This window comes from Eucyclogobius newberryi, unplaced genomic scaffold (assembly GCF_026437365.1).
Source record: "Eucyclogobius newberryi isolate DKJ021-1_F unplaced genomic scaffold, fEucNew1.0.hap1 SCAF_9, whole genome shotgun sequence".
Lineage (NCBI taxonomy): Eukaryota > Metazoa > Chordata > Actinopteri > Gobiiformes > Gobiidae > Eucyclogobius > Eucyclogobius newberryi.
The window spans coordinates 16,407,625-16,434,344 of NW_027316532.1; the positions used below are offsets into that span (position 1 = coordinate 16,407,625).

The following is a 26,720-nucleotide window of genomic DNA, read 5'->3' on the forward strand; positions in this document are numbered from 1 at the left end:
CTTTGGGAACCACTGGTGTCATTATTGATGAAAATTGACACAAAACTGTAAATACTGTATATGTTTTTATTTGATATGTTCTAATAGTGCCGCTGTCATAGTAAAATAAAAACATCATGGTTTTAGTAACGATGACAATTATATTAGTAAATGATTAGTACATTTTTATTAGTTGATTTTTTGGATTAATCATTAATCATATTTTAACTGCAGTAGAAGAAGGAAGTGTGCCTGTTTAAAATAACTCAAAAAGAAACAACATCATTAGTATTAATATTTGTATTGTTCTAAATGGTTCATTTAATTGGTGGAACTTTTTCACGAGTTCATCTGAAGCATGAGAAATGTGTGACGTCACTGTCTTCTTTCATGAGGCGGGAAATCTCCAAAACACTAATATTTTGGAACGACATATCTTTGTTTGTGAAGAGAAAACTTGATATGAACTTGATACAAAGCACGACATCTTTTGTGCTTTCGAGGAAAATATATATGTGTTAAACCTGATCTTAATGCTGTAAAAACACTATATTCATTACTCAAAAATCTCAAACCAGAAACCTAAATGTGTAAGAATAAAGTATTTAAATCCTTTTATCTTCTTAAACATAAACTCCTTAAACTATTGCATTAACCTCAAAACTGTGAAGACCAAAACTCTTTGTAATGAATTCAAACTGTAACTGAAACTATTTATTATCTATTTTTATATTTCCTTAAACTCGGTCGTTTCCCTGCAGCCGTGTCGCGCGCGCGTCATCCGTCCCCGCGCGTCCGGTTTTCATTCCGGTTTTAACGTGAAACGGCGTCGGACCGGAAGCGCCGCCCGCACTCTCCTGCCGCTAGCTTTAGCCTCTGGAGCTAACGCAGCGTCCCGGGCCGGTCCGAGAAGATGTTACCGCTCTCCGTGAAAGACGACGAGTACAAACCCACCAAGTTCAACCCGCTGCTCAAGGTGTCGGGATGGTTCAGGTGAAACCCGCACGAAAACCCCGCAACTTTAACCGCGAAAAAGTGCGGTACCTGTGATGCTAAATGCTAACGCGGCTAAGTGCCAGCTGTTTACAGTGGATGATGGAATGCTAACAGAAGCTAACCGGCTAAACTCCACTAAACCTGGCGAAAATCATGACTTAAACACTAAAAATCGCGCTGACATTAATTTATAAATATATCGGAACGTGTTTTGTGTTGATGTCACGTGGAATACTGTCACGCCGGTGCTTTGTGCTCTTATTTACGCCGTTTTCTCGTGTTTATTTACTACAGGTCCATCCTCGCGGACAAAACCTCCAGGAATCTGTTCTTTTTCCTGTGCCTGAACCTGTCCTTCGCCTTCGTGGAGCTGGCTTACGGGCTGTGGAGCAACAGGTGAGCCTCGGGGAGAGAGCGGGGGAGAGCCGGCATGTGGAGCCGGGGGAGAGAGCGAGGGAGAGCCGGGGGAAGAGCGGGGGAGAGCCGGGGGAAGAGCGGGGGAGAGCCGTGGGAAGAACGGGGAGAGCCTGGGGAGAGCGAGCGTGTGGAGCCGGGGAATAGCGGGGGAGAGCGGGCGTGTGGAGCCGGGAGAGGAGCGTGTGGAGCCGGGAGAGGAGCGTGTGGAGCCAGGAGAGGAGCGTGTGGAGCCGGGAGAGGAGCGTGTGGAGCCGGGAGAGGAGCGTGTGGAGCCGGGAGAGGAGCGGGGCCTGTGGAGCCGGGGGTGTGTGCGGAGGATGTGCCACGTATGTCTTACTCCGGCTCATTCACAAACCCGCAGCATAAACTATAAATGTGTGGATTTAACAAAGAGGAAATGGCCAAAACCGTCTTTAGCTGTGAAATATTGTACAGTTTGTTATATTTATACACTGCAACATATTTATATCGACGTGTCTTTCTGTAAGTGCTGGAACAGGCACTTTTTTGTTGTACAAGTGGCAAACATGTGAAATATAATGATTCTTCTATTATTTTGTGAATGTTTTTTGGCAGAGTTTATCATTGATGGTGGAAAGTGTTACAAAAAGAGCAGATTAAACGTTCAAACCGGAGCGTGAGGTGTTTTGTGCTTCATCTGACAGACTTTTAACATTTGTCGCTTGTTTAAAGCTCGACCGACTCGTTCAAAGACGTGTTTTATCACATTTCTGTTGGTTTAACGCCTTATCGTCATTGAGATGTCACCTTTACGAGAGATCTGAGCGTTAGAGAGTCGAATAAATCACTTTTATGGTGAATTATACATACTTAAGTGTTTGAAAATCATGACCAAAGACAAAGATATTGTATGTTTAGAAAGTGTTTTACTGGCGTTCTGTGTCCAACATATTGTGATATTTAAGTAGTTTATACGGTTTGGATGTTTTTTTATGAAGTTTTGTGCCAGCGAAACATTTTGTGGCTCATTTTAGAGAAAAGAAAGTTGTTTTAGTGAAACTTTTGACATTTTCACTGATTTTATGATTAAAACGTGTATATTCTCGAGCTGCAGCTAACAACTCTTTTATTAATCGACTTTGTCATGTGATTGTTTCTATTTAGTGAGGTTTTTTGTACCAGATTAAGGAGAATAAGGAGCGTATTTACATAAAAGGTGTTTTTGATTCTGACCAATAATCTGAGCTGTATTTTGATAAATGTTATGTTTGTCTGGACTAAACCGACTCTAAAACACACACGGAAATACTTTTATAACAAAAAAAGTGACATTATTAAATCAAAATGTCAAAAAGAAAAAAGCTATTTCGGTTTCATCGATAAAACATAATATTCTCTGTCTAGAAGTTTCAGTCACAGATTAACACATTTATTTGGTTAAAAAAGTGTTTTAAAACTCTAGAAATAGTAGTTTGAATGGAGAATATTTAGAAATAAAGTGTATTATGATTTTAGTCTTTATTGCCGTAACGCTGCCGTCTCAGGTCTTTGGACATGAGATTTAGAGTCTGTCCTTCTCCACAGAACAATCAACCATTCAAAATAGGTTTATGAGTATTTTAGTGTTCGATTTATCACGTTGTTTCCCAGGACGCGACCGAACGTGTGTTTTGTGCTTCACGTTTGTTGTGTCTGTGCAGTGAGCTCGTTATCACGTGTAAACTCGTCGTTATCGAGTGTAAACTCGTCCTTATCACATGAGACTTCACGTTTGTTGTGTTTCTGCAGTGAACTCGTTGTTATCACACTTTATTTTGAAGATCTGGACCTGGATGAATTATTTGTTTGGCCAGCAAATAATCAGTTTTCCTCTCACGTAATCTGGGGGCCCCCTGAAACCATTTCCCGACCCCCAGGTTGAGAACCATTGGCCCTTATCGACTGTTTGTCACCGTTTTTGTTTATTTGGTGTGTTCTTGTTACCAGGGCGACAGAGTCAGCGTCTTCATCTTGTTTGACTTTGTATTTGGAGTAAAACAAAGGAACTGCGTCTTTGAGGGGACTTTTTTGTGTGTGTTTTTTTAACTATTTATCTTTTTAAAACCTAAAACAAACCAAAACACAGAGCTGGGCGGGGCCAGTGAGCTCAGAGTAAAGGCGGGGCCAGTGAGCTCAGAGTAAAGGCGGGGCCAGTGAGCTCAGAGTAAAGGCGGGGCCAGTGAGCTCAGAGTAAAGGCGGGGCCAGTGAGCTCAAAGAAAAGGGGGGTTCCGGAACGTTGAGAGAAAAAGTCCTGTTTTGTCCGTTATCGAATCTGCCTGTTTTCAAATGAGTCCAGCAATTGCCAAATGTCGGTTCTTAATCGTCGGAGCAGTTTGTGTCGTCCCTTCTTTTCGTTCTTTTTGTCTTCTTCCCGGGGACATTTTGTCTGTGCTGCGTAAGCCACATTCCCAAAGTTACTTAAGCGAAAGTACAAAAAAATGTATTGGAAACTTATATACTATACCTCTTTCAGTTTGTCTCCTTGCTTGTTTGTTTGTTTGCATGTTCTTCCCGTTCTTCACGCTCTGTTTCTTTCCTTTGGCGGCTCCAGTTTAGGTCTGATCTCGGACTCGTTCCACATGTTCTTCGACTGCACGGCGCTGCTAGCCGGACTCGCCGCTTCGGTCATCTCGCGCTGGAGGTCCAACGACAGCTTCTCCTACGGGTAACGCCACCGACACTGGTAGAACATGCAGAACCGGGACCGGAGGAGAGAGAGTCACGCTTTAAACGACTCTCATCACGCTAAATGTCTCTCTTCTGACCCGGTTCTCACACTGTTCCTTGTCACAAACTCTGCTAAAGCCACATCTATCTTCATTCAAACACTCCGTTCTGAATCCGCTCAATGTGTGATGTCATACTCTACCTGTGATACGGCTCTGAGAAGCTTCTGCTGTTTTTAACTCCACGAATCATCTCGAAACTCGTCCTGAGACTTTCTCCCGTCGCGTCACGATCAGAACAACTGCTTGTCCTCGTCCACGTTTGTGTAAAGTGTAATTCCCGCTGCTGCCAGTAGGCGGAGCTGTAGTGTCAGTTCCTCGTGTGGGAAAAGCCAGCGACGTCCAGTCTTCTCTTTTTTTAAAACACGCCAAACTAAAGTTTTTAAAGAGCAAGTTTAAAGGACAGTAATGACACGACTAATGCAGAATATTTGTCGTTTAAATTGCACGTTTCGTATAACGTCCGAGAGAAGGGTCCCGCACGCTCCGGGACACGTGGGTCGGCAGGTTTCTGGCAGGTTTCTAGCAGACTGAAGCGACATGTTTGGTTCTCTTTCTGTTGCAGTTACGTGAGGGCCGAGGTTCTGGCCGGATTTGTAAACGGACTGTTCCTCATCTTCACCGCCTTCTTCATTTTCTCTGAAGGAGTCGAGGTCAGTGTCTTTCCACGTTTAACCCTGAAACATCTCTTCTTTAAAGGATTATCTTATCTTATCTTTCTCTTCCTCCTCTTCTTCCTCTTTCTCCTCTTTCTCCTCTTCCTCCTCTTCCTCTTTTCTTCTTCCTCTTCCTCCTTCTTCCTCCTTCCTCTCTTCTTCCTCTCTTCTTCCTCATTCTCCTCTTCTTCCTCTCCTTCGTCTTCTCCTCTTCCTCTCTTCTTCTTCCTCCTTCCTCATCCTCTCTTCTTCGTCTTCCTCCTCCTTTTCCTCTCTTCTTCCTCTTCCTCAAAAACGAAATAATAAATCAAAAATTCCCTCTGTAAATGTTTTTTGTCTAATATTTTATATAATTTAAATCCGCTCTGTCCATTTTTCACAGTTAAACGTCCCAATTACGTGACATTTTGGCTGTTTTCACACAGAAAATGCCTAATTTCTGTCTGAAAACACGACATGATGAAACACTTTAATGTGACAAAACGAGATTCACATTGAATCTTTAAATTTACTTTTTCAACACAAACCTTTCGAATGTCTAGCCCGCTCTGTGGCTCGGTCCCGTTGACGCCTCTCGTGATCCTCTTCCTCAGCGAGCGCTGGAGCCGCCGGACGTCCACCATGATCGGCTGCTGCCCGTGTCCATCGCCGGGCTCCTGGTGAACCTCGTGGGCGTGTTTGTGTTCCAGCACGGCGGGCACGGCCACTCGCACGGAGAAGAAGGTGGGTCGCCGGCGCGCGTGTGTTGCCTGCGTGCGCCAAGAAGCATCAGCACGTTTAATTTGTTGAAAAGTGGCGACGTGTCACAGAACTTTTATCTGGCTGTTTTTGTCACATTTGACTTCATTTTGTCTTTCAGAGAATTAAAGTTTCACAAATCTGCTCACACACTTGAACAGTCTCATGTCGGACCACGAGAACAACAGAACATTAAAGATTTCACTGTTGTTTTAGTCAGTCTCAAGAATCGTGAAGAATAGTTGAATCGTGATGTTTGCTCTCACAAGAATCGAGACTCTAACATCTGTTACTCTTGTCCGTCGTAGCTCGTAGATCGAGTTTTACGTTCTGCCCGCGCTCGCCAAAGACTCCTCCCCTCACGCTCCTGTCTCTGTCTCCAGGTCACGGCCACAGTCACTCTCTGTTCAATGGCAGCCTGAGCTCAGAGAAGCACTCACACGGTGGGCACGGCGGGCATGGACACTCGCACGATGGGCATGGCGGGCACGGACACTCGCACGATGGGCACGGCGGGCACGGACACTCGCACGACGACCACCACGAGAAGCCCGGGCACTCGCACAGTCACGGAGGACACAGCCATGACGATCACCAGTGCCATGGTAACAAGACGTCTGTGTGCCAAGGCTCTGGGGCGCTTTTAGGCCCGTCGCCAACCACAGTTACTATAAACCAGGTGGCCAACCACAGTTACTATAAACCAGGTGGCCAACCACAGTTACTATAAACCAGGTGGCCAACCACAGTTACTATAAACCAGGTGGCCAACCACAGTTACTATAAACCAGGTGACCAACCACAGTTACTATAAACCAGGTGGCCAACCACAGTTACTATAAACCAGGTGGCCAACCACAGTTACTATAAACCAGGTGGCCAACCAGTTACTATAAACCAGGTGGCCAACCACAGTTACTATAAACCAGGTGACCAACTACAGTTACTATAAACCAGGTGACCAACCATTTACTATAAACCAGGTGACCAACTACAGTTACTATAAACCAGGTGACCAACCATTTACTATAAACCAGGTGGCCAACCACAGTTACTATAAACCAGGTGACCAACCACAGTTACTATAAACCAGGTGACCAACCACAGTTACTGTAAACCAGGTGACCAACCACAGTTACTGTAAACCAGGTGACCAACCACAGTTACTATAAACCAGGTGGCCAACCACAGTTACTATAAACCAGGTGGCCAACCACAGTTACTATAAACCAGGTGGCCAACCACAGTTACTATAAACCAGGTGGCCAACCACAGTTACTATAAACCAGGTGGCCAACCACAGTTACTATAAACCAGGTGACCAACCACAGTTACTATAAACCAGGTGACCAACCACAGTTACTGTAAACCAGGTGACCAACCAGTTACTGTAAACCAGGTGACCAACCACAGTTACTGTAAACCAGGTGATCAACCACAGTTACTGTAAACCAGGTGACCAACCACAGTTACTGTAAACCAGGTGACCAACCACAGTTACTGTAAACCAGGTGACCAACCACAGTTACTGTAAACCAGGTGGCCAACCACAGTTACTGTAAACCAGGTGGCCAACCACAGTTACTGTAAACCAGGTGGCCAACCACAGTTACTGTAAACCAGGTGACCAACCACAGTTACTGTAAACCAGGTGTACAACCACAGTTACTGTAAACCAGGTGGCCCACTGGGCGGGACCTCTTTGTTTCCTCTAAGAGCTCTAAACCTCCTGTGACTCCTGAGGTCTTAAACCTCGACAAACATGTGACTCTTTAGTTTCAAATGTTCTCTGTGAATCTCGTTATAAAAGACATGTATTTGTCGTTGTGATTGAGTTTTCCCTTTTCTTTTCCAGATGAACCTCTGACCCCGGGAAAAGGCTCCAGTAAACAGATTCTACAAGGTCAGAACAAACCTCAGAACTCTCATGCACAGCATTCACAGACACTATCACACGTGACCACTAGAGGGAGCTCACGCTCCATGTGCACAAGCCTCACCAGTGAAGCAGAAGTCAGGACGGCATGTTGGCAGGTGTACAAAGGGTCGTATAAAGGTTATGCAGAAAAATAACTTTATTGAATAGAATCACACGATCTTTGGCTCAAGTACAAGTACACAGATTATTACAAAACCACATTTCATTAAAACTATCATGTTAATAATGAATAAGCTCTGATTTAATGTGTGATGCTGGTTTTATTTTTTACACTTGTAAAGTGTAAAAGTGGAAAGTTTGAGTTTGTGAAACAAATGACAGATGCCCTCTAGTGGGCAATAAAAGTAAAGTTATTATAGTTTGATCTACATATTTGTTATATAGCTCTGGACAATGACAACATTAAGGGCGTGTCTCAGCTCTTCATCAGGGGTGTCTCAGCTCTTCATCAGGGCGTGTCTCAGCTCTTCATCTGGGCGTGTCTCAGCTCTTCATCAGGGCGTGTCTCAGCTCTTCTCTCGTGTCTTGTGTCCAGGCGTCCTGCTTCACATCATCGCTGACACTCTGGGCAGCGTCGGCGTCATCATCTCCGCCATCTTGATGCAGAAATATGACCTGATGATCGCCGACCCGATCTGCTCCATGCTCATCTCGCTGCTCATCGGCGTCAGGTACAGGGGGCATGTTCTCCCCGTGTCCGTTTAACAGGATGTGCTCCGAGCGTTTGACACGATAAAGACGGGCGTGTGGCGTTTGCATGTTCTCCCCGTGTCCGTTTCCCCTTTTCAGTCAATAAAGCTTTATTTAAAGACACGCTCGAAACAAAAGAATAAACACAAACAGCTGCAACTAACAATTATTTTATTGTTTGACTCTTAATTCTGTTGAACATTGAGACTTTTTAAACACATTTTAACCAAATAAAGGTAAACTTTGTGACTTGAGCGAGAATATTTATGTTTAAAGTGTTTTTTTTTGTTTTTTTTATCCGCAATCTTTGATATAAAATCTTGTGTGCGTTTTAAAGTCATAAATGTAGAGAGTTACAAGTTGCCAGCAGAGGGCGCCAGGACTCTGCAGCGGTGTTGGTTTAGGATTCTGGACTCTTGGCACAGGCGGCAGTGAATCATGCGCGTGCTTTTTGGAAATCACAGCTGCGTGACTCGCCGCGGTCGTGCGGTCCAAGCCCTGCCCCCTCCGCTTTTCTACAGGCTGTCATTTCAGCTGTCAATCACCCGGAGCGGAGCCACATGTGAACGCCACGACATTGGCCCGTGGTCTGTGCAGATGTTCTGGTCGGAGAGCTCCATCTGACCCGGAGCGTCCCACTTAAACCAAACGACCAAGCGTTGTCACGGTGATGCTTTGTGCGACAAAAATTCATTTCAACATTGCTACGTTTCCAATATAAAGAAGCTGATTAACCAACGCTCACTGACGCTAAAGGAGCAGAGAGCGCCCCCTGCCCTCAGACCCTGCTTTATTTAAATGTGAGGGGCGTGGCTAAAGCTACCGTGAACAGGAACAGTTTTGCCTCATTTCTTTGACTTCTCTGCATGTGAGGGGCGTGGCTAAAGCCTCTACGCCGCGTTTGAACCGCTCTTTGTCATGCTTTGGATCATGTCAGACGCATTATGACCTGGAAATATCAGATTGTGGCTCTTGACAAAGCGAGTGCTGTGCGGCCATAAACGGGAAACGACTGTTGCTTGCGCGCTACGCTAGCTTTGTGTTGCTATGGCTCCACATGTAAGTTAGCATCAGTGGAAACACGGCGCTTTAGCACGACATCAAGACAGAGTTTGAACTGAAGAAGTGTTTGTCACTTTTAGTCACGTTTTTGTTACTTTAAAGGTGGTATGGACGATTTATTTCAGCAAATTTTTTTATCATATTTCCTCGTGGCGTGGATAAATCATTTGTCCTGCCACGTATCAATCATAAAACGCACCTACCGCTCACCTGCAGCCGCGTGTGGCTCGTCCCCACGTTTCCGCGTGTCTAAGCGCATGGATCTATCATAATATAGTTCCCTCAGTGTACGGGGCAAAATGAAGACGGAGAAAGACAGTTCGAGCTGACGCAGAAGTGGACAGAAATCAACGGGAGACGAGCGATGCGATGCGCTCCGTTGCGCTAATAAACAAACGCACTTGTGTGTTGTATCAGTCCGCACGGGGGAGTGCGCATGCACACTTCCGCCTGCGTTCTCAAATCGCCTAAAAATCGTCCATACTGCCTTTTAAGTTGCGTTTTATTACCTCTAGTTGAGTTTCAGGTTCTTTTTTGTAACTTTTGATCCCCTTTGTTGCTAATTGTCGCGTTTGTTGCTGTCAGATGAGTTTTTGTTGCTCGTAGTCACGATTAGTCACTTTAAGTCACCCTTAGTCATGTTTTTGTTGCCTTTTGATGCTTTTTTGTCACGTTTTTGTTGTTGTTGGGAGACACATGATTCTTTGGTTTGCTTTTTGCCTCTTGTTTTGGCCTGAGTCTGCGTTCTCTCTCGTCCAATCATCTGGCTGCGCTCTGCTCCTCCCCCTGAGCTAATGTCCACCTGGAGCCCAAGAGCCAGACCGCTTTGGGAGCTAGTACCTCTCAGGGGCCACTTTGGGAGCTAGTACCTCTCAGGGGCCACTTTGGGAGCCAGAACCTCTCAGGGGCCACTTTGGGAGCCAGAACCTCTCAGGGGCCACTTTGGGAGCCAGAACCTCTCAGGGGCCACTTTGGGAGCCAGAACCTCTCAGGGGCCACTTTGGGAGCTAGAACCTCTCTGCGGGCCGCTTTGGGAGCCAGAACCTCTCGGGGGCCACTTTGGGAGCCAGAACCTCTCAGGGGCCACTTTGGGAGCTAGATCCTCTCAGGGGCCACTTTGGGAGCCAGAACCTCTCTACGGGCCGCTTTGGGTGCCAGAATCTCTCAGGGGCCACTTTGGGAGCCAGAACCTCTCGGGGACCACTTTGGGAGCCAAAACCTCTCAGGGGCCACTTTGGGAGCCAGAACCTCTCTGGGGCCACTTTGGGAGCTAGAACCTCTCTGCGGGCCGCTTTGGGAGCCACAACCTCTCTGCGGGCCGCTTTGGGTGCCAGAACCTCTCTGGGGCCACTTTGGGAGCTAGAACCTCTCTGCGGGCCGCTTTGGGTGCCAGAACCTCTCGGGGGGCCACTTTGGGAGCTAGAACCTCTCTGCGGGCCGCTTTGGGTGCCAGAACCTCTCGGGGGGCCACTTTGGGAGCCAGAATCTCTCGGGGGGGCAACTTTGGGAGCCAAGCTCTCGGGGGCCACTTTGGGAGCCAGAACCTCTCGGGGGGCCACATTGGACCCAAGACCAGAGACTGAACTGAACTAAAGGTGTCCAGATGAAGACCTTTGACTCCTCCTCTTCACAGGCTCAAACGTCTGGGTGAAGCGGTCACCACAGTTTGATGACCGCTGCGTTTCCTCTAATATTCTGACCTCTTTCTGGAAGCTTCTCTCACGTCTGAATTCCTCTCGAGTTCAAACTGGATTCTTGAGAAAACCACAGCTCGACGTGGAACGCTTTAGACCAAACACAAGGCTTCCCAGAATGCTTTGGGCTAATGCACTGTGATGGACCGAGTTTTGTATCGGTCAGCGAAAGAAGCAGAGGAGATGTGGTCAGAGAAGAGAGAGAGAGAGGGACCACAAGAGGTGATGGAAAGAAAGAAGGCGAGGGAAGACAGATGTGCGGTCAGTGAGAAGAGGACTGGGAAGTGGATGGAAAGAGAAGAATGGAGGGAGAGAAAGGGAGGAGGACAAAGAGGGAGAGGGGAGAGAGAAAGTGAAGGAAAGGGGATGTGGGTTAGTGAGAAGAAGAACCACAAGAGTTTGTAAAGACGGGTGAAAGAAGAGAGGGGGAGGAGAGGAACCACACGATACGAGCTGGAAAAGATGTAAAGAACGAGGAGAGAGCGGTCAGTGGTCACATGATCTGCCAAAACCAGAGGAATTCTGGTGCAGAATCAGCCAAAGGACAAAGAACTGAGAAAAGAGAGTAAAGCGGAGCGAAAGACAGAGTTTAGAATCAACTAGACTTTACAAATGAGACATATAAACCGGGACTGAACCGAACCAGGCTCATGTTTTTGTTCATGATATTTTACATTTTCAAAAGGTTTTATTACGATTACACAGCTGTGTCATTGTGTCAAGGGCAATAACTAGTTTTAATCACACTCGCCCGTCCCCTCACCCGTCCCCTCGCCCGTCCCCTCGCCCGTCCCCTCGCCCGTCCCCTCGCCCGTGCCCTCGCCCGTGCCCTCGCCCGTCCCCTCGCCTGTCCCCTCACTCGTCTGTGTGTTATGTTTTTAACTCTTTTGTCCTCCCTCTTCCCGTAGTGTGGTGCCGCTGCTGAGAGAGTCCATTGGAATCCTGATGCAGAGAACTCCTCCCTCTTTAGACCACGCCCTGCCAGAGTGTTATCAAAGAGTGAGTACAGTTCTACTCCGTTTATACTTTATACACTTTATACTTCTCCAACCACATGAAAGCTCAAGCTCTAAGACGAATCTGCTACGAACGATCCCAAAGTCGCCCAAATAACGTTTTCTTAATCATAAGAATCATACTTTTTACTCCTGAGGTCGATCTGAGTCACAAAAAGACGTTTAGTCATTCCAGTGTGTGTGTGAGGGGCGTGGCTAAAGCTAGCGTGCACAGGAACAGTTTTGCCTAATTTCTTTGACTTCTCTGCATGTGAGGGGCGTTGATAAAGCCTCTACGTCGCATTTGAACCTCTTTATGTCATGCTTTGGCTTTGGATCATGTCAGACGCATTATGACCTGGAAATATCAGAATTTGGCTCTTGACAAAGCGAGTGCCGAGCGGCCATAAACAGGAAACGGCTGTTGCTAACGTGCTACGCTAGCTTTGTGTCGCTAAGGCTTCACATATAAGTTGGCATCAGTGGAAACACAACGCTTTAGCACGAGAATAAGTAAGAGTCATCTTTTTGCTTAATTCCACCTGGACAAAGAGGGCAAAAAATGTCCGTTCCTGTTCGCTCTGACCTCTGACCCTTCCTCTCCAGGTGCAGCAGCTCCAGGGCGTGTACAACCTCCAGGACCCGCACTTCTGGACTCTCTGCACAGACGTTTACATCGGGACCATCAAACTGCTCGTTGCCCCAGACGCCGACACCAGATGGATACAGAGCCAAGCACACAACATATTCACACAGGTGAGACGCACAACGTGTGAGACGCACAACGTGTGAGACGCACAACGTGTGAGACGCACAACAGGTGAGACGCACAACATGTGAGACGCACAACATGTGAGACGCACAACATGTGAGACGCACAACATGTGAGACGCACAACAGGTGAGACGCACAACAGGTGAGACGCACAACAGGTGAGACGCACAACAGGTGAGACGCACAACAGGTGAGACGCACAACAGGTGTGTGAGGCGCACAACAGGTGTGTGAGGCGCACAACAGGTGTGTGAGGCGCACAACAGGTGTGTGAGGCGCACAACAGGTGTGTGAGGCGCACAACAGGTGTGTGAGGCGCACAACAGGTGTGTGAGGCGCACAACAGGTGTGTGAGGCGCACAACAGGTGTGTGAGGCGCACAACAGGTGTGTGAGGCGCACAACAGGTGTGTGAGGCGCACAACAGGTGTGTGAGGCGCACAACAGGTGTGAGACGCGTGAGACGCACGACACACAATGCGCAGGTGAGACGCACGGCACACAATGCGCAGGTGAGACGCACGGCACACAATGCGCAGGTGAGACGCACGGCACACAATGCGCAGGTGAGACGCACGGCACACAACCAACGCACAACAGCGCAGGTGAGGCGTGCGCAAACGCGCAGGCGAGACCCCCCTGGTTTAACGAGCCAATCACATGGCATTTAGGGCTCACAGGTGGGAACCAATCACAGAGCAGCGTTGTGGTTTGGGCGGAAGTCAAAACAAACATGGCGGCGTCGACAGAGAAAGCGTGCACAGAACAGGACTTTGTACATTTGTGGAGGAGAAAGGGGCTGGGCTTGTCTGAACTTCTGCTGTTGTGACGCTTCGACCAATCAGCACGAAGTACGTTCCATCCGTCTGAGACACGTCTGGATTGGTCAGTCTGAGCCGTGATGTTTCCCCTCCACACGCCGCTCTGGTCTGACTGATGCCACGTCTGAAGATGCTTTTAAGACCTTTTAATGTGATCACTGGAGCTTTTGTCGCCGTGGCTACCGTCTGCAGCTCGCCTAGAAACACAAATGAGCCACAGCCATAAACTCTGAGATGGAAAAGTGTCTGTCCAAGTCTGAGCATCAGAAAAGACCTTTGAAGTTAATGAAGTCTCAGTGAAATCTAGACCCTCTAGACCCTCTAGACCAGGGGTCCCCAACCTTTTTTGCACCACGAACCGGAATAATGTAGGTTTTATTTTCACGGACCGGTGTGCCAGGTTATGTCTGGTCAGGTTAACTTGCGCGGAAGTGGGCGGGGCTTAGGCTTCCATTCGATTCAGCTCGGAAGACGAAATGTTCTCAAACATAATGTTCTCACGCGTTTGTACATTATTAAGTGTTCTATTCCAAAAGATCCAAATTGGAGTAACATAACGTACAGTTACACGTGTTCTCACTGTTCTTCTGACTGGAGGAAGCTCATCAGATAAATATGGCAAAAATTAGTGCATAGAAATTACAACTCACCACAGGCTGAATCAGTGGGAGCTCTGCGCTTGTTTCTGTGCAATGAGATGGTCCCATCTAGGAGTGATGGAGACAATGACACCCGCAGTGTGTTTCTAGTTTTGTCTTGTTGCCGTAACTGCAGAAAAGCCCTCTTCACACAGAGGATGTTGGAAATGGTAGTAAGGGTTTTAGTGCTCTTAGATGTCAGGATATTCTGGCTTGATTTTCATCCAGAGTGGGTCTACTTTTGGGCAGCGCGTTTAATGCGACGCATTCGCGATGACGTATTGCGTATAATGCACGTATGAGAAATGTTCTCACGCAGGACAAGAGCATAGATATAATATACTTGCCATTATATTTAATGGATTTCATTTGCAATTTCCTATAAGGCTTTTCATTATACATCCACACACAAGCTTCTTAGCGTGTCATGAGGAACAGGCCAAAGTTACGTCGGAGAAGATGCTGTCGCTGAAAGATATTTTTTTTGTGCGGACCGGTACCGGTCCTCGGCCCGGTGGTTGGGGACCCCTGCTCTAGACCCTCTAGACCAGGGGTGTCAAACTCATTTTGGGTCGCGGGCCGAACATAACGTAAAACAATAAAAAATATACAAAATAAATAGCTTTATATAGCCTGCGCTGTTTTTGAAGCAATTACTAAATCGATTTAAAAGAAATTACAAAAGGTTTGTTCTCATTAACTGAAATGTATCAAGAAAAACAAGTGTCATTTCACCAACACTGTGCTTCAGTTTATGTGCATTACAACTTCAGAGTTGATCTACAGAGATAAACATTTAGTCATAGGTATTTGGACCTGAAAAATATTGTATTTGACTTTATAACAAAATAAACTTAAGATCTAAAAAACCTTTTAAATGTACTAACATTTCCACATCTCTGTAGTTACCTGTAGTTGAACTGAACACCTGAACTGACACACCACTAAATACAAACACACGTGGAGCGTTTAAGTAAGGAGGTTAACTTATGAGCCACAGTGTTCCATCAATCCAAACTCTTTTGTCAAATCGTGGGCTAAATATTATGTACAGAATAAAACAATAAAAAATATAAGAAATAAATAGCTTTTTTACAGCCTAGTAATAGTTGTGGAGACTTTTTGCACTAGTTTTGCAGCAGGTGAAAGACTGAGTCCATATTCATGCAGCAGCAGCAGCAGCAGGAACAGGAACATGGACTTTTGATGTGATTTCTGATGTGAAATGTTCATATCACAGACATGTTTCTGCTCAAACTCAATATGAGCTGTTTTCATAGTTTAAGCTGATCTTAGTGACAAATGATTCATGTAGTGACTTAAATGAGGTCATTGTGTTTGTGTTCAGTGACATTAGTGTGGACACAGTCATGTTCATACTTTATTACACTCACAAAACCGTCTCCTTTCTTTCCTCCACGTGTTTCCTAAAGCCACACGTCTCAGTCCTCGCTCAGACTTCTGCTCTGAGGTGCGTAGGTGCTGTAAAGTGCACATACGCGTCCTTATCTTTGCACTTCTCCCTCGGCAGTACACACGGCAGTGCAGAGCCGCGCGGGTGAGGGGCAGCCACCAGCGGCATTGTGGGACGTGTAGTTTTAGCGATAAAACGGAAGTTACAGATGTAACCATGGTTCTATTAATCTATCAATGTTTTTATTTTTTTATAAATATACATTAGAAATGATGTTTGACACCCCTTGTCTAGAGGGTCTAAGGTAGTGGTGTCCAAACTTTTTTCACCAAGGGCCGCATTTTGACACTTAAACGGGGCAGAGGGCCACAAACTAATTGACTATGTTGAATTTATTTAATGACAAAGTGAATCATTCGAAATTTTGCATTTGACGTAATTGCGATGAGCCTCCTAACCTTTAATTAGGGATAGAAAATTAATATTAGGTTGGTATAACATCAATATGCCTGAATTTTCCCAATTTCACAACAAAAAGTACTACTTTTTGTTGTTTGGGACATCATAGCAGGAAGCCAGAGGACCAACAAAAATTGGTCTGAGGGCCGCATTTGGCCCCCGGCCCCTAGTTTGGACATGCCTGGTCTAGGGCCTAGACCCTTTAGACCCTCTAGATCAGGGGTGGGCAAACTTTTTGACTCGAGGGCCACATTGGGTTCTAAAATTTGACCTAGGGGCCGGGCCAGGAAAATATGGTGTTTGTGTGAACGAATGAATTACTATAAATTACACGCAAGATTTGACCTGTAACTTGTAACAAAGCAAACACATGCATGGCTTAATGTACAAATTGTTTTCCAAATGCATTAAATAATGATTAATTTAATTACATTTCAGTTGAATAAACACAGCAGGAAAACTGACCTTCTATTTCAGTGGGAACAGTGTTGTTGATCTCCCTGTTTAGCCAGTGCATCAAAGTCTGTTGTGTCACAAAGTTTTGTTGTGGCAATTCTCAGGATAGATCCTTTGGTGTTGATCAGTTAAAGGCGCAATGGACGATTTTTCGGCGATTTGAGAAAGCAGGCGGAAGTGTGCATGCCACTCCCCCGTGTGGACTGATACAACACACACGTGCGTTTGTTTATTAGCGCAACGGAGCGCATCACATCTCTCGTAGATTTCCGTCCACTTCTGCGTCAGCTCGAACTGTCTTTCTCCGTCTTCATTTTGCCCCGTACACTGAGGGAACTATATTATGATAGATCCATGCGCTTAGACACGCGGAAACGGGACGAGCTTCACGCGGCTGCAGGTGAGCGGTAGGTGCGTTTTATGATTGATACGTGGCAGGACTAATCCGCACTCCACGCCACGAGGAAATAAGACTCAGATTTGGGCCAAAAAAGATCGTCCATTCAACCTTTAAGTTGTATCTGTGACGGGCTTTGTTAATGTTCATGACACTGAATGTCTGCTCACATATGTAGGTTGAGCCAACCAAGACCAGCATCTTCTGTGTCTTATTAGCATTTATTCTACCCATAAATGATCTAGTAGTAACAGCATGGAATGATTAATATCCATGAATAAAAATCTAAATAAATGTCACTAGAATATGCAAACATTGTGACTTTAATGTTACGTTTTTGCACGCCTCCACTTCTCCAGTGGTTGGACACTTTGTTCAGGTTGATGCTTTGTTTGCTTCTTGCTGTGACTGTATGCTCATCAACTGCTCCAAAATGTACCACTTCAAGACCATTTCTGGATGATATTATTCATAAACTAACAGCGCCGCACCTGTCATAAACCGCAGGTGCCCACATTGTAACATGAGATATTTACACATACATAAACGCAGTAGTGATTCATCTTTAAACCGGGGGTCTCGTGGTGCACGCGGAGCACCCGCGGTCCGCTTTAGTCCTGTTTTAGACCTGCTTTAGAACAAATCACAGCCGTCTCTACTGTCCCCTCTGTCCTTGATGACTCTGTGTGGCGGATTTACCTGCGTCTTCACATCAGGATCATCTGCTCCTGAGCTCGTACTCATCGAGGGAGTGTTACTGTGACATGAGATATTTACACAGAAATATCGTCCAAATAATGATGCACATGTGTCTTTTGACTCGTAAGTAGGGATGCGTACCGGTACGACGGACCGGACCAGACTAAAAAAAACGTTTCGGTTCAGGCCCCAAAAAAAACAAAACCCTGGTGATTCGGTTCTGGACTCATACCAAATCTAGCACTCACGTACTATATCCTTTTCATTCACACGGCCGCCCCCCACGCGCCGTGTGTGTGTGTGTGTGTGTGGATAGATCTATAGACATATCTGTTCTGCGCACGCTGTAGAATTAACTTAACAGTTTTATTTAGGCTCAAAGTAGATCTGAAGTTAATCTGAAGTTTTATCGGTTGTCACTCACACAGCGGAGCTGACAGCTGTTCAGCCCGGGGCAGGTGACCGAAACCCGGGCATGCAGCCTGCGCTGGAGCTCCGGAGCATAAACGCTGTAGAATAACTTCAGTTTTATTCAGCCGTAAAGCGTTTGATCAAAATTGTGACTTGTGAACCATGGGACCAGTGTGCTTGGAGAAATCTGGAAGAGTCGTGATTTAGGCATAACATCCATCCATCCATCCATCTTCTGCCGCTTTATCTGGGGCCGGGTCGCGGGGGCAGCAGTCTGAGCAGGGACTCCTAGACTTCCTACTCCCCAGACACTTCCTCTAACTCCTCCGGGGGGATCCCGAGGCGTTCCCAGGCCAGCCGAGAGACATAGTCTCTCCAGCGTGTCCTGGCTCTTCCCGGTGGGACATGCCTGAAACACCTCCCGAGGGAGGCGCCCAGGAGGCATCCGGAACAGATGCCCGAGCCACCTCAGCTGGCTCCTCTCGACGTGGAGGAGCAGCGGCTCTACTCCGAGCTCCCCCCGTGTGGCCGAGCTCCTCACCTTATCTCTAAGGGAGCGCCCAGCCACACGGCGGAGGAAACTCATTTCGACCGCTTGTATCCGCGATCTTGTTCTTTCGGTCACTACCCAAAGCTCATGACCATAGGTGAGGGTAGAACGTAGACCGACCAGTAAATAGAGAGCTTTGCCTTTCGGCTCAGCTCCCTCTTTACCACAACGGTCCGATGCAGCGACTGCATCACTGCAGCCGCTGCCCCGATCCGCCTGTCGATCTCACGCTCCATCCTTCCCTCACTCGTGAACAAGACCCCGAGATACTTGAACTCCTCCACTTGGGGCAAAGACACCCCACCCACCTGGAGAGGGCAAGCCACCTTTTTCCGGTCGAGAACCATGGCCTCAGATTTGGAGGTGCTGATTCTCATCCCAGCCGCTTCACACTCGGCTGCAAACCGTCCCAGTGCATGTTGCAGGTCCGGGTTTGATGGAGCCATCAGGACAACATCGTCTGCAAACAGCAGAGATGAGATCCTGTGGTCCCCAAACCGGACACCCTCCGACCCCTGACTGCGCCTAGAAATTCTGTCCATAAAAATTATGAACAGAACCGGTGACAAAGGGCAGCCCTGGCGGAGTCCAACATGCACTGGGAACAGGTCTGACTTACTGCCGGTGAGGCGAACACAGCTCCTGCTCCGGTCATACAGGGACCGGACAGCCCTGAGCAAAGGGCCCCGGACCCCGTACTCCCGGAGCCCCCCCCCCAAAGGACACCCAGAGGGACACGGTCGAAAGCCTTCTCCAGATCCACAAAGCACATGTGGACTGGTTGGGCAAACTCCCATGAACCCTCGAGCACCCGATGGAGGGTATAGAGCTGGTCCAGTGTTCCACGACCGGGACGAAAACCACTCTGCTCCTCCTGAATCCGAGGTTTGACTATCGGTCGGATTCTCCTCTCCAGTAACTTGGAATAGACCTTACCTGGGAGGCTGAGGAGTGTGATCCCTCTGTAGTTGGAACACACCCTCCGGTCCCCCTTCTTGAACAGAGGGACCACCACCCCGGTCTGCCAGTCCAGAGGCACGATCCCCGAACGCCACGCGATGTTGCAGAGACGTGTCAACCAAGACAGTCCTACAACATCCAGATACTTTAGGTACTCAGGGCGGATCTCATCCACCCCCGGAGCCCTGCCACCGAGGAGTTTGCGAACAACCTCAGTGACTTCAGCTTGGGTGATGGATGAGCCAGCCTCCGAGTCCCCGGTCTCTACTTCCTCTTCGGAAGACGTGACTGAGGGATTAAGGAGATCCTCAAAGTATTCCTTCCACCGTCCGACGACATCCCCAGTCGAGGTCAGCAGGCCTCCACCCGCACCGTAAACGGTGTTGGTGAGACACTGCTTCCCCCTCCTGAGGCGCCGGACGGTTTGCCAGAATTTCTTTGGTGCCGACCGATAGTCCTCCTCCATGGCCTCCCCGAACTCCTCCCAGGCCCGGGTTTTTGCCTCTGCGACAGCACGAGCCGCGGCTCGCTTGGCCTGCCGATACCCGTCGATGACCTCCGGAGACCTACAAGCCAGAGTGGCCTGATAGGCCTCCTTCTTCATCCCTTACTTCCCGTGTCCACCACCGGGTTCGGGGGTTGCCGCCACGACAGGCACCGGAGACCTTGCGACCACAGCTCCGAGCAGCCGCATCAACAATGGAGGCGGAGAACATGATCCACTCGGACTCAATGTCCCCAGCCTCCCCCGGGACATGGGAGAAGCTCTCCCGGAGGTGCGAGTTGAATACCCTACTGACAGAGGGCTCCACTAGACGTTCCCAACAGACCCTCACAATGCGCTTGGGTCTGCCAAGTCTGTCCGGCTTCCTCCTCCGCCAGCGGATCCAACTCACCACCAGGTGGTGATCGGTTGACAACTCTGCCCCTCTCTTCACCCGAGTGTCCAAGACACGTGGCCGGAGGTCTGATGACACGACAACAAAGTCGATCATTGACCTACGGCCTAGGGTGTCCTGGTGCCATGTGCACTGATGAACACCCTTGTGCTTGAACATGGTGTTCGTTATGGACAATCCGTGGCTAGCACAGAAGTCCAATAACTGAACACCGCTCGGGTTCAGATCGGGGAAGCCGTTCTTCCCGATCACCCCTCTCCAGGTGTCACTGTCATTGCCCACGTGGGCGTTGAAGTCCCCCAGTAGAACAACGGAGTCCCCGGTCGGTGCACTGTCCAGTACCCCTCCCAAGGACTCCAAGAAGGCCGGGTACTCTGCACTGCTGTTCGGCCCGTAGGCCGCCACAACAGTGAGAGACCTGTCCCTCACCCGAAGGCGGAGGGACGCGACCCTCTCGTTCACCAGGGTAAACTCCAACACGTGGCGGCTGAGCTGAGGAGCTATAAGCAAGCCCACACCAGCCCGCCCCCTCTCCCCGCGGGCAACACCAGAGAAGTGGAGCGTCCAGCCCCTCTCGAGGAGATGGGTTCCAGAGCCCAAACTGTGCGTGGAGGTGAGGCCGACTATATCTAGTCGGTATCGCTCAACCTCCCGCACAAGCTCAGGCTCTTTCCCCCCAGCGAGGTGACATTCCATGTCCCCAGAGTTAGTCTCTGCGTCTGGAGATCTGGTCGCCGAGGCCCCTGCCGTCGACTGCCGCCCAGATCTCTCTGCACCGGCCCCCTATGGATCCTCCTGCGGGTGGTGGGCCCACGGGAGGGCGGCCCCACGTCGCTCTTTCGGGCTGTGCCCGGCCGGGCCCCGTGGGGTAAGACCCGGCCACCAGGCGCTCGCCATGGAGCTCCCATCCCAGGCCTGGCTCCAGGATGGGGCCCCGGTGACGCCGATCCGGGCGACGTAAACTGCCTTGTTCTTGTAGTCATCATAAGAGGCTTCTGAACCGATCTTTGTCTGACCCGTCACCTAGGACCTGTTTGCCTTGGGAGACCCTACCAGGGGCATGAAGCCCCCGACAACATAGCTCCCGGGATCATTCGGGCACTCAAACCCCTCCACCACGTTAAGGTGTCGGTTCAAGGAGAGGCTAGGCATAACATATGGATCAGAATTGATTGATCGCAGCTTTTCTAAATATTGAACTCTGTGTAGCTCATCCAAGGAGTTTGTGGACTCTGAAAGCTCTGGGGGCTCCATAATGTTCGTTTGAGATCACTTTCCGCGCTCTATCAGTGCAAAGGAACGCAACAAGTGACGGCCAAGGGGTGGCAACGGATGACAAGGGGGCGGCAACGGATGACAAGGGGGCGGCAACGTATGACAAGGGGGCGGCAACAGATGCGTATCGCGTGGTTTTGTGACGTCGGTGAGAGCTCTCTATAAAGTCTGTCAAATACTCGGGCGTGCACATGAATGTTAAAACCCCCTCTCTGTCTTCAGGCCGGCGTCCGGCAGCTCTACGTTCAGATCGACGTCGCCGCCATGTGATGCTCCGCCTCCTCCTCCTTCTGCTGGACCAAAGCCTGACCTTTGACCTCGGGCGGGGTCGAACTCATGGGGGGTCATGTGATCGGGAGGGAGGGACTTAAACTGTGAACTCTGAGGCTCCTCCTCCTTCTCCCGGTTATATCTCGGTTTTACGCAAGAACCAAGACTGGGTTTTTTACATTTGTAGGAAAATCTGAAAATGGGAATGGAAGTCGATGACAAAAGTGTATTTTATTTTAAGATTATTTGTGATTTATTGTGTATTTTTATTCAAATATATCAAATATATATACATTCCCATATTTTTCTTCACCTTAACGTGAGCTTTTGAGCAAAAAGAAAAGAAATCGGTGAAGTACCCAAGAACACAAACTTCACTGCCTGGTTTGGTCCTGGTTTAGTCCTGGTTTAGACCTGGTTTAGTCCTGGTTTAGTCCTGGTTTAGTCCTGGTTTAGTCCTGGTTTAGTCCTGGTTTAGTCCTGGGTTAGACCTGGTTTAGTCCTGGTTTAGGCCTGGTTTAGGCCTAATTTAGATCTAGTTCAGACCTAGTTTAGTCCTGGTTTAGACCTGGTTTAGGCCTGGGTAAGTTTTTTTTTTTTTTTTTTTTTTTTTTTTTAAATTAAAACACTTTTCATGTAAATCGCATTATTTTAATTAATTTATATTTTCTTTTGTGATTCTTGTGCCGTTTATTTTGTCTTTGTCTCTAAAGTGTTTCCGTCGTTTCGGGCTCGTTTCTTTGACTTCCATTCTCGTTTTCCTCTTCATCTCAAAGTGTTTTATTCTGAAGTATACGCATCATCAGAGCGAGATGTGGCTTCCTCTGGACTCCGCCCCCTTCAGCCTGACCCGGTGCAGTGCATTCTGGGTCCAAAAGTGCCTTTCATTCAGAGACAATCCAAGTTCAACGGTTTATTTTTTATTCCGGGACCAGTTTTAATTTTAATTTTATTTGTACTGTGCCAAAACCATGTGACCAAATGACAAGCAGGGTTCTTATGTTATCGTCCATTCAGCCGTTATTAAAGAGCAATCATGAAACTTTGTTTGTTTGTTTGTTTGTTTACCGCGTTACATCTTCAACTGTCACGAAAATGAGACTATTTCATGTAAAGTTTTTGAATTCTTTTCAAAATGGAATTATTTTCCGCCTTCTGGACTTTCTGGACTTTTAACTGGACTTTCTGGACTTTTGACTGGACTTTCTGGACTGTCCTGCAGGTGTGACGGAGGACACGGTCTGTGTGGGCGTGGCTCTACTGATCAGACGACCAGGCCATTAGCTCATGTGACCTGGGCGCGCCGCTCCATTCGCTGGTGGTGAGGCTTCACCCACTGGAGCTGGACATGCTCAAAGTGAACGCCCAGCAGGGGGCGCTGGACGGGGTCAAGATAGCCGACAGCTGCACCTTCATCTCATGAACCAAACCTGCTCTTCACAAACACCATTTATTTATCTTTCACTTTGTCTCAACTGCGTGTCAGGATTTGTGTCAGCGCTCCATCTACTGGAGGCAGAGGGAATTACCACGGGAAATAAACAACATGCTAATGTGAGCTAACGGCTGAAATGAAGGTGATTTCTGGACTCAGAAACACAGAGGAGACGTCCAGATCTCCACCTCAGTGTTTGAAGTGTCAGATACAGCTCTCTGATTGGTCCGGGGAACAGAATGTTTTACAGCAGGTTTTCAGTGTAAAGACGTTTACTGTGAAGCAGAGGAAAGTACAAGCCTTTAGTTTTAATGATCAGGTTATACATTAAATGTATGCAAGTATGTATGTATATGTGTACATGTATATGGATCAATAAAATGATTCTTGATGATAATTAAATAATAACAGCTAAATGTTTATTTGTTATTTATTTGAAGTCTAAATTCCAAAAGACATTGATAAGAAATGTTTCTTGTCTATTGAGACGAGGATTAAAATTTTACCTCAAATACAGTAAAAGTGTGTTGCTCAAAAGCTCGCGGTGAAAAGAGCATGTCATTGTCTGCTGGATTTGAACCTGCGCGAGGAAAACCCCAATGAATTTCTAGTCCATCGCCTTAACCACTCGGCCACGACAACTGATGGAGAATGGGAAGGGGCCATGGATCTATTATAATATCTGGATAGGGTACGCCCCCTCTGCCTCTGGCTCCAAATTGAGTAGTGGCCACTTCGCAGAATGCAGCCTTTTGGTCGGACCATTTCAGGAGTTCGGCCTCTAAAATTACCAAACATGCTAAATTGTTTTTAGTCTAAAAATATAATAAAATAGAAGGAATTTCACTCTTCAACTGTTTCTAAAATACTTAAAAAATACATTTTTAACCTTCCGGTGAACGGTGTACGCGCACCGAGCGCGCACGTAACCCTCATGAACGAGCCTTGGGAGAACACGTGACGGAAACTAAACACAAGACGAGACCACGATGCACGTAAGTTGTGTTTGTATGTCATTCCTCACGTTTCACACATCGTTCCATGTGAAGTGTAAAACAACGATTACACAGTTAACACGAGTTAACACGAGCTAACACGAGCTAACACGAGTTAACACGAGCTAACGTAAGCTAAAGTTTAGCTACACAAAGATGCAACAACACGTCGTGATGGCTCGTGCTTCTGCAAATAAATAACTCATTATTTCTCTTACTAAATGTTCTATTAGACAAGAGGTTAAGCACAGATCAAGGAAAACTAGAGAAAGAAGGGAAATAAAGTGATGTTTGTATTATGTACTATAAAAAACAACCAATAATTCAAATATAACCTGCTGAAATGGGTCATATCTTACATATATAAATGTAAAGGTTTTTAAAAGTGACAGTGCTGTACTTACAGGGGCTGAGACGACATTTGAGGTTTTATTACATATTTCATAATGACGTGTGCTGTGTTTAAACAGCAAAGCACACGCTTGTTTTCTATAGGAATGTCATGGATTTACTTCCATGGAATATGTAGAGATTTAGCAAACATGTCAGTTATGTTCTAACTTCTAAGGTTTAAACTTATGCATAAATAAATTACTTTTGGTTCTAGCTTTAAAAATTAATGTGAAAAGAGGAACTTTTGTTGTTTGTTGAGCGAAATGTAAATCTGTCAATAACATATTCCAGCTTTTCTCTGTTAAATGTGCAGAATATATCAATGTTCTAATGAGTATCTTTCTCATCTTCAGTGCTGACCAGTGAGTTTAGTCTGTCTGTGCTGTCCAGAGCTCTACAGGTCACTACAGGTCACTACAGGTCACTACAGGTCACTACAGGTCACTACAGGTCACTGCAGACCTAATCACTGCAGACACAGAGTCATCTCAAGTAAACTCCTGACGACTCCAAAGCAAAAGGTATTTTAATAATAACTTCTGCCTCGACTAAAAGTAAACAGTGTAGAATCAGTACTTTGAATTTATAAAATGTCTGTTTTGTTATGACCAAAAAAACTAAATGATAATTGTTCTTCAAAAGAGCCACTGATGTGTCACATGTGTCTGTAAAACAGCTTCAGGACAAACATGTGAAGTGTATGTTCTATGACTTGTATAAATCTAATACATATGAAGTGTGTGTTATATGACTTGTATAATCTAAAGCTGTGACATGTTCTGTTTGTCTCTGTCATACGATGGAGCTGAACGGTGCAGTTACTGAAGTACAGAAGACTGCGTAGCCATGGAAACAAAGTCTTGTTAAATACTGAGATATTCAGTATTTTAACACAATAATGTCACATTCATGTGCATATAACTGATGTAAAAAGAGTGTTTATTTTACCATTATTATTAGTATTATTTTGTCTTACGCTGTTTTTATTTTATCTTTATTTTCCCCCTCCATTCCTTATTAAGAAATGAGAGGTTCTGTCTAGAGGAGTTTGTTTATAAGAGTTCTTCTATTAAGATCGATCTATTAAGAGTGTTTTTTAAAATTCCTATAAGTTATCTGTCCTTTTCCTCTGTATCTACTGCGTTGCAACGACATTTCCCCATGTGTGGACAATAAAGGAATATCTTATCTTATTCAGTTTGTTCTATTTGACTTATACAGGTTGTTTTATCATTGTTAATATTTTTATGTTGCACTGAATCACCAAAGCAAGTTCCACTGTTTGTGAATTCTTTTCTTTGACAATGGCAATACATTTTCTGATTCTATTAATGATGATAATAATAATGAACAGTACACAAGGGACTCCCACATTGTAGCTTTAAAACTCATTGTAGCTTTAAAACTCAACTAAAACTGGCTAAAATCAATTTATCATTTGTAGATATAATCAGATTTGCATTTATTGAACAAGTTCATTCATGTTCATTATTCTTATTAAATACATTAATAAACAAATGTGTTTTGTATTTATTAAGGATTGACATGATAAAAAAAACGACACAAAAGGAAACTGAATATAATTAAATACTTCTTAACTCAATTATGTAACAGAATCGATGATTATATTTTATATTTCTTCTCATCTGATTAAAAAAAATGCATATTGGCCAAATTATATTATGTAAATAAATAACTGAAAAGTTAATAACAAAATAAATACTCAAACCAAAAACCACAGAAAATGATGAGGACGTTATTCGACCGCTAAATGTAATTCATTGTCATTAAACCAGACTTTTTATCTTAACACTTCTTTATAATTCTCTTAAATATCAGACCTTTACAACATGATACATGTATATTTATAGATGGATATAACAATTCATCATTATACGTTACGTAAACAGAATATTTCAAGCCGAATTATTCCAAAAGTCCATGTTGACTGTTCTCAGTCTTTCACGCTGCTGTGACGTGCG

General features: G+C 46.3%; 1 protein-coding gene and 1 non-coding gene across 2 annotated transcripts; one reads left to right on the plus strand and one right to left on the minus strand.

Moving 5' to 3' along the window:
* Positions 1-807: 807 nt before the first annotated feature.
* On the plus strand, positions 808-22,214 carry slc30a7 (solute carrier family 30 member 7). The gene is made up of 11 exons (XM_072439055.1): positions 808-972; positions 1,270-1,371; positions 3,945-4,058; positions 4,685-4,772; positions 5,369-5,498; positions 5,897-6,118; positions 7,369-7,416; positions 7,988-8,123; positions 11,807-11,897; positions 12,500-12,649; positions 21,868-22,214. Exons 1-11 carry the CDS (start codon positions 893-895, stop codon positions 21,913-21,915), a joined length of 1,209 nt encoding a protein of 402 aa, XP_072295156.1. The 5' UTR covers positions 808-892; the 3' UTR covers positions 21,916-22,214.
* A 1,695-nt stretch (positions 22,215-23,909) lies between these two features.
* trnas-aga (transfer RNA serine (anticodon AGA)) lies at positions 23,910-23,992 on the minus strand. Its single transcript has one exon. It is a non-coding gene; the product is annotated as a tRNA-Ser (tRNA).
* Positions 23,993-26,720: the final 2,728 nt, after the last annotated feature.

What these genes read in the sequence shown, in the direction of transcription:
- slc30a7 (XM_072439055.1), top strand. Translation starts at nt 893, where the DNA reads ATGTTACCGCTCTCCGTGAAAGACGACGAGTACAAACCCACCAAGTTC. An exon ending in CAGTAAACAGATTCTACAAG is followed by an intron (nt 7,417 to 7,987) that starts GTCAGAACAAAC and finishes TCTTGTGTCCAG; the next exon opens with GCGTCCTGCTTCACATCATC. An exon ending in TCGCTGCTCATCGGCGTCAG is followed by an intron (nt 8,124 to 11,806) that starts GTACAGGGGGCA and finishes CTCTTCCCGTAG; the next exon opens with TGTGGTGCCGCTGCTGAGAG.